The 9,766-nt window shown below is 35.2% G+C and overlaps 2 protein-coding genes across 4 annotated transcripts; one reads left to right on the forward strand and one right to left on the reverse strand.

The window, feature by feature from the left end:
* Window positions 1-2,373: 2,373 nt before the first annotated feature.
* On the forward strand, window positions 2,374-4,958 carry LOC132303909 (putative F-box/LRR-repeat protein At3g18150). Its single transcript, XM_059801367.1, has 4 exons — window positions 2,374-2,456; window positions 2,590-3,484; window positions 3,592-3,735; window positions 4,469-4,958. Exons 1-4 carry the CDS (start codon window positions 2,389-2,391, stop codon window positions 4,766-4,768), a joined length of 1,407 nt encoding a protein of 468 aa, XP_059657350.1. The 5' UTR covers window positions 2,374-2,388; the 3' UTR covers window positions 4,769-4,958.
* A 2,257-nt stretch (window positions 4,959-7,215) lies between these two features.
* Window positions 7,216-9,531, reverse strand: LOC132303910 (uncharacterized). 3 transcript variants are annotated; one of them, XR_009481432.1, is made up of 3 exons: window positions 9,358-9,521; window positions 9,043-9,167; window positions 7,216-8,961 (listed from the first exon to the last, which is right to left on the reverse strand). XR_009481432.1 is itself a non-coding variant. In XM_059801368.1 (3 exons), the coding sequence occupies exons 1-3, from the start codon at window positions 9,322-9,324 to the stop codon at window positions 7,894-7,896; spliced, it is 531 nt and encodes a 176-aa protein (XP_059657351.1). In that variant the 5' UTR covers window positions 9,325-9,531; the 3' UTR covers window positions 7,216-7,893. The 3 variants fall into 3 exon arrangements, 2 of the variants coding, with proteins under 2 accessions (XP_059657351.1, XP_059657352.1); XM_059801368.1 differs by having other exon boundaries at window positions 7,216-8,094; window positions 8,914-8,961; window positions 9,043-9,531; XM_059801369.1 differs by having other exon boundaries at window positions 7,216-7,420; window positions 8,914-8,961; window positions 9,043-9,526.
* Window positions 9,532-9,766: the final 235 nt, after the last annotated feature.

Raw genomic sequence — 9,766 nt, forward strand, 5'->3', positions numbered from 1 at the left:
AAAACCCCCTTGAACTATGATTTTGTTACAATTTACCCCATTAAACTATTGGTCATTTGCAAGAAACCCCCCTAAATTACACAAAAAAAAACCCCTGAACAATGATTTTGTTGTAATTTACCCCCTGAACTATGATTTTGTTACAATTTACCCCCATGACATCAGCTTCCGGCACCGAAAATTTTGAAAGACCAGTTTACCCTTATACACTTCTTACATTTTTTTTTTTCCTACCAAAAGATGTTTTTCACCCAACACAACTCAAAACAGAGAGCTAGAGAAAGAAAGAAAAGAGACCAAAGAAATTCGAGGTCGGCAAGATGGCTCGGTCTCGGATGATGGCCGCTTGTGCGCGAAGGACTCGACTGTGATGAGAGCTCGGTTGACTCGGCCATGAACTGTGGAGGCGGCGGCAAGCTCAAGGGGGTTCGGCGATAAACTGTGGACAATTGTGTGCTCGAAACAATGACGACAATGTGCTTGGCTATGGAAATGGCGGAATGGGCCAGTGAGCTTGGAATGGACGGTGGAATGGACCGGCGAGCAAAGTGAGCTGAACGGCAGGCAAGGCGGTGACGGCGATGGGCTGACGCAACGGTGCAAAGAAGTGCGATATATATGGCCGACGGATCTGGCGGGTGGTGCAACGGCTATGATGGAGCTATGACAGGAGACCCACCGATCCTAACAATAAATTCCTTGGCTTATCCAAACACTCCTCAAACGACATCTACCACTCCGATCCCAACCACAAATTCCTCGGCTTCATCATCCCTTTCAGTCAATTAATTCGCGCAGATGGGGTAAATTGCAAAAAAATATATAGTTCAGGAGGGTTTCTTACACATACTTCAATAGTTCATGGAGGTTTTTTGCAACTTTTATAGTTCAGGAGGGTTTCTTGCACATACCCCAATAATTTAGGGGGTTAATCCACTTTACCCTAAATGATATATCATCTATATATATATATATATATATATATATATATATATTGACATTATTGGTTATTTTCCTCTTCCTTCAGACCTTCCCTCAACCCAACCCTCCATCTTTAATGAAATATAAGAAACATGAATATATCAGTTTTGCTCGGCACACATTCATGGTGCCAGGTGGGTTCAAAATTTCTTCCACTTCCAACTTTGCTAATTGGGTGATAAATGGAAACATGTACAATTTGGAAACTACGTTTTTTTTTTTTTTTACTGGAACTTGTTCCTTCATGAACACCGCCACACCGTGAGGAAAGAAGAGTAAAGCAACCTAGAGGGTAAAAAATGAACTGAAATCCCACAACCCCAGATCTCCAAAGATCCAATTTCATCGTAATTTGAACAACTTCAGCAAATCGGACGGCCAAATTGCGATGGCACGTATGGGTTCTCCACAGTAAATTATCCTAACTGTACCGGGGATTCGATTCCATCGGATTATTGGTGTTCGATCACGCCGGCGGTGAATATTCAGAGTCTTCATCGGCGTCTCCGATGATGATTGCTCTGGCAGTGGGCGCGACGGCGTAAATATCGCTGGGCTATCGTGTTTCTCACGAACATGGAGCAGCCGTTAGATTGCAACAGTTTGGGATTTTGGTCACCGGAAAGGACCTTCCTCTTCCTCCTTGCACCGGAGATGGTGGTTCTGTCCACCGACAGAAAATAGCCAGAAAAGAGGGGAACGATGTCCACGCACTAAGCCAATAATAATTAATTTTTGCCAGCTAGACCGCCAATAGGTGAGAGGTTTCTGCCTGACTGTCATGACCCTTAGTAAATATTATTATTATTTTTTCGCCCTACAGCGAAAGCAAAACCGGTGAGTGGACCGGACGAGGGATATTGAGACCTGTGGTAATATATTCTTAAACCCGCACGACTTGACCAGTAATTTCACCGGTCATTCTCTTATTCTCTTATTATATGGCACCAAGCCAAATATTATTATTATTATTATTTTTATTTGAAAAAGTTAATTGGTATCAAGTTCGGGAAACCGGTACAATAAAATTGGACCGGCCGTGCCAAATATTATTATTATTACCTAATAGTATTTTTTTTTTTTTTGAAAAAGGTTAACCGGGTATCAAGTTGACTTAATCCTAATAAGACACAGGAAATAGTATTCTTACTTTCCAAGTTGGTGCAGACTCAATTTAACATTACTTTCCAAGTTGGTGCAGACCCAATTTAACCCTCCTCTCTCTCACAGTCTATGTAAAATTGTTCTCTTTTCCTCTCAATCGCAAAAATTGGTCTTGTTTGTTTACAGAAAAAAAAAAAAAAAAAAAAAAATTTGCTCTCTTTTTCTCTGTTGCTTGGGTTTTATATCTCTAATCAGTTCATCTTCTCCTCCTGCGGCTATTCTGCAGATTTTATTTGTGAAATTATGCAGAAAAATGTAAGTTCAAGTCCCATGGAGAAAACCACCTCAATATGTTGTGCTCAATACGCAAGGTATCATCTTTTTTTTTAACTTATGTATGGATTTCTATGCCTCTTTTATATTTTCTCATAGTTTTTATTTATTTATTTTATTTTTTTAATACTATTATTATTAATATTAATTTTTAATCTTTAATTGGAATAGTGAGAAGGATGATAAAGGAGGGTTGTGTATGGATGATCGCATTAGTAGACTTCATGATGTTATACTCGTTTCAATCTTGTCACTATTGACAATGAAAGAAGCTGGAAGAACAAGTCTGCTATCAAAGAGATGGAGATACACGTGGACTTACATAACTGGTTTGAACTTTGATTCCTTACTTGTAATATATGGAATTAAACTCAGAGAAAAGAAAGTTGAAGTAGAAAGGCCATTGTATTTGAGTTGGGTTGATCAAGTCTTGAAATTGCACAACGCGCCAACTATAGATGAATTCAGAGTTCAATTTGATCTTGATGAAACTTGTAGACTTGATATTGACAATTGGATTAATTTTGCAATGGAAAAGAGAGTTAGAAGGCTTGAGTTAGACTTGTCCGAAGGTGTCGCAGGTAGTAGAGAGGAAGAGAAGAAATACAATTTTCCTGACCCATACGGTATTACAAATCACCTACATTCATTGTCTCTTGGGTTTACTAGATGCAACTTCTTGACCAATCTCCTGCTGACAGGCGTCAATGTAAATGGACAAATTCTCGAGTACGTCTTAACTAACTGTCCATTATTGGAACAATTGTTTGTGAAAAAATCCGATAGTCTTGTAAATCTGAAAGTTCCTGATCAATCACTCAAATTGAAGCGTTTGGAGATAATTAAATGCTTCAATGTGAAAAGTATTGAGATTTTTGCTATGAATCTCATGTCATTTAGGTACCACGGGCCAAAAATAAACCTGCCATTTAAGAATGTCCAACCACCTATTGATTTGTTTATCGGGGGTGAATATTGTGATTTTCTAATATACAAGTTTTTAGAGATTTCAAGCTATCTTTCTCAGTTAGAAAGCCTTGCATTGCAGATGCCAAGCTTTATGGAGGTTAGGAAGTTTAACTGATTCATTTGATTTCTTCCCCTTCGTTTTTATTTTATTGTTTTTACTTTTTGCTTAGCTGTACTGATTTACTTTTTCTTTGGTTTATGTAGAATAATCTTGAAGATGCTAAATTTCCTGTATTAAATAAACTCAAGCGGCTGGATTTGAAAATTGGCTCAATTGATGGTATAGACTTTCTTGCTTTTGCTCCCCTCATAGAGGCATGTCCTTTCTTGTCTAAATTTGTGTTCCAGGTAATAACTTTTACTTCACAACCTGCATTTCTGATCTGTGAGGTTTATTGCTTTCGTGATTGAATATTCAAATGGAAATTTTGATTCATTTGGACTTCAACTTAAAAGCTTTCAATTTTCCAATTAATTGCTTCTTTATAGCTATTACAAAATTTCAACCAGTAATAGGAAAAATGCTCTTACAAGTGTTTAGCTTAGCATGCTCTATTCTCTTGTTCAAGTATTTTATAACTGAATGTTTATCATTCTGTTGTTCCTGTGTTGGTTTAATTTTTACTGCCTTGTAGTTATACATGGTCTTTTAATATGTTGCATGTTCTTAGATTGCTTTATTTTCATGATGGTTCTAGAACTCCTCCCAGAGTAGGACCTCTTGAGGTCTATATAATCTTATTCGGTTAGATTCAGTCTTATTGCTCTCAAGAACAGTGTGAATTCCTTTCTAACGCAGTGTTTTCTTATGTCTAACGCGATCGATTTCGCCAGTGGTGGTTATTCCATTAAGTCTGGCAATGTTGTGATTCTAACTTAGGGTTTAGATTTGATACTTAGTAATTTGATTTTTTATGCTAATGGTCTTCAGTCATATGTATAACAGCCTTGTTGGAGCTTGTGGTGGCTATTAGCATAATTGTTTTTAATTTTTAACAATTATGATTTGATACTTGGTAATTTGATTTTGTATGCTAATAATCATTTGCCCACCATTTGACTTCATTCCTCCTTGTTACAGCTGGAATGGTGTGAGAGCACTCGGAAATTAAAACATAGCATGTTTACATCTCGGCCCCATCAGTACCTTAAGGTGGTAGAAATAATTGGTTTTGTTGGGCTTACAAGTGATGTTGAACTTGCAATGTATTTAATTAAGAGCGCTATCAATCTTGAGAAGATTACTTTTGATACTCGCAAACCACTTCTAATAGGAACTCCATGGGAGTTCATGGAGACCAAAGAGAAAAAGGTAGCAAGAAAACATGCCAAGAAGCTTGGAACCAAACTTCCCGCTGGAGCAACTTTGGTAATTATTTAATTATATGTTTGTATAAGCTAGAGCAGCTTTGGTAATTCTTTAATTATATGCTTGTATAAGTTATCTCATACATCCTGCTTGTATAAGCTATGGCTATGGCTTGTACATCCATCCCTTGTAAGTTTATTTGGTGTCATACGTTGGATAGTTTAACCTTGGGTGGGAAATAAGTAGAGAGATTTTTCATTTATTTTATTTTTAATACAATATCAGAATTTTATTATTTTACTTTTTACTTTTTTCAGTTTTCGTTTAGTGGCTTCTTTGTTAATTGTTATATTTTTTTATTTCTTTTTCATTCAGAAGAATCTAAAACCCCGGAGTCTTGTCTTTATAGGGTGGAAGTAAGAAAAGACATTGAATCCCTTAAATTTAATACCCAATATAATATTGAGTAAAATAAACAAGACACTGGAAATGAAAAACATCCATTCTCCATTACACTGTAGGACAAAACTATCGACTGTATCGTACAATAAATATTTATTCATACTAATATTTATAAGGTTGTACTAAAAAATAAACACATGTATATCATTATATATATATGTATAAATTACATAAACTAAATAAAAAATAAACACATGCTTGTGTGTGTCTATATATAAGTTACATAAACAAAGGGACATTTTTGGCTCAAAAAATGGGGACATTGTTAGCTCAAAATGGTTCATCACTAAGCCGAATAAATCCTTTGTTAGGGATGGCAAAGGGGTGTGGTTGGCTAAATTGTACTTTATCTGTTAGAAAATTTGTTATACCAACACCATCTCTATTTTGAGACGGGTTTGTTAAACCATCCCTGTTTTTATTCTGATAGACAAAGTATCGATTTTATTCCGCATATTCTGTTTAATTGCGAGGCAGGTTATGGCATTTTTATTATGTGGTTAAAAAAAATCCCAACTTTTAAATTATTAAATGGTAGTAAATATTAATATATTAAGCTTCGAGCAAAGTAAATATATATAAATTTTAAAGGGGCGGAGTTGACTAAATTCTACTTCACCCGTTAGAAAATCCGTCATATCAACTATATCCCTATTTCGGAACAGGTTTGTAATTGGTATACCATCTGAGTCTCTACTCCGATTGATAAAGTATCGACTTCACCCTGCACACTCTTTTTAATTGTGAGGCGGGTTATGTCATTTTCAATATGTGGTTAAAAAAAATAAATAAATACTTAATGTACTCAAATTGGGTTGATAAATAAGCTAAACCAATTTTTAAATTACTAAGTAGTAGTGAATATTACTATTTTAACGAACACTTCGAACAAAGTAAGTAAAATATATATATATATATATATATATATATATATATATATATATATATATATATATATATATTAAAAGTACATATATAATCAGAGCGTGATCGGGATCAATTCATGACTAAATTTGCCCCCGCCCCCGCTTTGAATTTTCAATTATTTTACCTTACATGTCACAAACCCATTTAGGAGGCTACCAAAATTTGCCCCATTAGGGGCAAGGCTAGGCGAAAACCTATAGGGTCAGGAGAAATCAAAAGGAAGATTTATATAGTGACATTTTTCAAATTGAACAAATAAGGACAATTCTTTAATTTGAATAATGAAATACCTAATATGCCCTAACACAAAAATAATAACAATAAATAATAAAACAAGGGCATTTTAAAAATAATTATTAAAGAAACCCAAAATTTTTATTTATTAGAAAAAAAGAAATACCTAAAATTCCCTTAAAAGTATTTGGGATTTTTATAAAAACATTTGGTCAAACTTGAGGAGGTAATTTGCTATAAAATTTTAAAATAGATGGATTTATATATACTTTATAAAAAGTGTGTGTCTTTTTGCATATTTATTATGTAGCAGAGTTTTTTTTTTTGGGTGTTTTAAATAATACTTTATTCTAAATAATCTCACACTTTTAATCCATATGCAATCGGCTATTAGAGTTACGAATGACACTTTTTAAAGTAGAATAGCATATTTACCTAGAAGTTTGTCTAAAACAAAGTTTTAATGCAATGACACGGATCCATTCGCGTGATCCTATTAGTGAAGGGTCCTTATTGCCAATCTCTACCAGCTATTGCTGTACTTCCCCGATTAAAAGCACTCTGCAAGTATAACGTTAGCAGTTGGAAAGCACAACGTCAAATACTATGGCCATCACAATGTAACTGCAAATGCAGTTGCTTATGTAAAGCTCAAAAGTTTAAACAAGAAGGTTCAAGATAAAGTAGTTTTACTTCCAAAAAGAAACCAAAACATAAAGGTCATGGCATTTATCATGTGTTAATGGTGATAGTCAGTACCTATGTGAAGGAACCTCTATGGATGTGTAATATTGGAGTCTAAACCATAAAATGATAGTTTGCATAGAGCGGTAAGCACAACCCCAGCAATAGCAAGTGAAATACAAATAACCGACTGAGTACAACTGCAAGGGCATTTGATTGCAATAGCATACGTTGATTTTAAAAAAACATAGTTAATACAATCCAATAATACCTTACACATCATGCATTAAGTAAAATATATTTAAATTAATAAAAACAAAGAAATATTATTGAAAAGTAAAGCAGATATAACCACCAAGCAATAGCTTAGCCGTATCTCCTCCACTTCCAATTCTCAAGAGGTCACAGGTCCAAGTCCTAATTGGGACAAAGCGAATGTATGAGATACACAGTGTTTCTCATATATAGGGGGAAAAAAATATAGAAAAAGAAAAGAAAAGAAGAGCAGATACAGCAAAGAACACAAAAAAGCCTTTAAAAGCAAACAAACAAAAAAATAAATACATGCCAAAGCAGGAATTAAGCCACTAGGGATAACCGCATTTCAAAATAATAATATATAACAATAAATAAATAAATAATCAGCAGATAAAAGGGCCCTTTAAAATTTTGGAACATAAAGATCCCCCAAGTCAGATATCCATTTCCCAGTCAGCCAACAATAAATTCAAGCCAATCTAGGAAAGTCCGATCAAATTTATCTGAAACAAAAGATGGATTCCATGAAGAAATTGCGAAATTCTACATAAGCCTTGAACCTTACTTTGCCTAACCAGCAACAGTAAATTTGCATTGGACAGAATGCTGGTAAAACCCAATAGGCTTAGCTTTTATCTGACCAAATAAAAGTGGAGCATCTCTTTTTCTAACAGCATTCTCCATCCGAAAGTGTGTAGAATTTTGTAGAAGGAACTGAAAATTTCACGAATCCCTTGTTTACTGGAACCAGCAAAAAAATGAACAACTACCGTACGAAAGCAAGCTGAGTTTGAATCTCCACGATAATAAAATTTACTCCAACAATAGGATCCCTATGAAACATGAAAGCCTGAAGGTTACAGAGAAAGACTTCCATATACTTATGTAAGGCTTAAAAGCCAACTGAAGGTGAAGTACTTGACGCCTTGATCGTTTACTGTGATGAAAAACTGTATAAAAAGCTAAGCATGAACTGAGAGTGGCATTTGGAGGAATTTCTACGATAGACAATAAAATCATATGACTCAGGAAAGATTCTAATGAAACTTAATTTATAAAATATACCATATAGACAAATAGTCATCGTAAACCGATGATTTTAAAATCAAAAGCCAAAAACTAACTCTTTTTTAAGATGGCATAACATAAAACTAAAATGGAGTTTCATCATTTTGCTCTGCTCTTCTTTAATACCTGTTTTATTTGCCCCAGTTGCTTGTGATATTTCGGATTATTTTTTGTGGTTTGAGGGGTGTGGCTACTGTTTTGTTCATAGTACCAAGGCTTTTGTTGATATTCTCGTTTACTGTAGACATGTAGATGCTCATGGGTGCTATTGTTTTTTCGTTACAACACTGGTGGGCTTGGAATTTCTGGATTTTTTTGTATAGCTGGGGAGTGCCCCTTGATGCTTGTCTAGAGGGTTAAGCCCTTTCCTAATTATAAAAAATAAAAAAAAATAAAAAAAAAAAAAACTTGAGAGGAGAAACTCTCTCACTGAGTCATCAAATCCATGTAGAAGGTAAAGAACATTGAATAAGGGAAACTAGCCCCAGAAACTGTACAATGCATCACGATTTTCAGTGCAAGTGAAACTAAGAGAAATCAGGAAAAGAAAAGGAAAAATTAAAAGGCCAACAGCCACCACTAACCTCCACTGCTTGGAATTCCAAGATGTACATCATTAAGCAAAGGGAAATCTGTATATGTCAACAACAGCTTTAGTGCACAAACGACCACTGATTATGCAAAATGTAGCCTATATGAAATTGAATGGTTACCTTTCGCGTGGAATTGCTTCTTGCGCTATCGTTGGTTATAGATAAAGTAATGGCATTGGCAATCCTTAGGAGAGGATGATCAAGAGGTAATCCCAGCCTGGAATGCAGAGATTTTCTGATTTCAACTGCAGAAGAATATTCATTTTTCAGAAGTTTCAAAAACTGTTGTACAATATGGATCAGCAAAATGTGAGTATCACAGCAAAATGTGGGTGGATTGGGTTTAGTGGGTCTTAATTCATGCTTAGATGGGAACCACTGGAGGATCCCACAATCACGCATTTAATCAAACACCTGGTCTGCACTCAAACACACCTTGATTCACCTAACTCCGTGGGCTCATCTAATCTGGCAATCAACCCCTCTCCCAACGCCACCTCCAGACCAGGTGAAAAACTTTTTTGTTGCTCAATATTTGAGATTGGGCTCTTGCTATATGGGCTTCGGCTGGCTGTTTCCTGAAATTGGGCTCTTCCTATATGGGCTTTGGCTGGTTGTTTGTTTAGGCTGGATAGCTGGTTTAAGTCTTTGTTTTAAGACTCGGTTTTCTTATTTATGGCCGTTGGAATATTTTTGTTGGACCAAACTGTAATTATACTTTCTGAAGCTGAAGCTGGGCACATTTTTTAAAAAAATCTGAAAACATTGTGCTTTTTGAACCCCGAAACAACTTTTTTTTAGAAAAATACGAAAAAAAAATTCCTCTTAAAATAATTTTTTCAAG

This window comes from Cornus florida, unplaced genomic scaffold (genome assembly GCF_030987335.1).
Source record: "Cornus florida cultivar Cherokee Brave unplaced genomic scaffold, ASM3098733v1 CherokeeBrave_3.0.0_Hap2_Chr04, whole genome shotgun sequence".
NCBI lineage: Eukaryota > Viridiplantae > Streptophyta > Magnoliopsida > Cornales > Cornaceae > Cornus > Cornus florida.

Bases quoted from the DNA above. Each gene is read 5' to 3' on its own strand.
- LOC132303910 (XM_059801368.1), bottom strand. From the start codon at position 9,324: ATGCGTGATTGTGGGATCCTCCAGTGGTTCCCATCTAAGCATGAATTA. The intron at 8,962-9,042 runs GTAACCATTCAA...TGACATATACAG, and splicing joins GAAGCAATTCCACGCGAAAG to ATTTCCCTTTGCTTAATGAT. The intron at 8,095-8,913 runs GTTAGTGGTGGC...CATGTTTCATAG, and splicing joins TGGAATTCCAAGCAGTGGAG to GGATCCTATTGTTGGAGTAA.
- LOC132303909 (XM_059801367.1), top strand. From the start codon at position 2,389: ATGCAGAAAAATGTAAGTTCAAGTCCCATGGAGAAAACCACCTCAATA. The intron at 2,457-2,589 runs GTATCATCTTTT...TAATTGGAATAG, and splicing joins TGTTGTGCTCAATACGCAAG to TGAGAAGGATGATAAAGGAG. The intron at 3,485-3,591 runs GTTAGGAAGTTT...TGGTTTATGTAG, and splicing joins AGATGCCAAGCTTTATGGAG to AATAATCTTGAAGATGCTAA.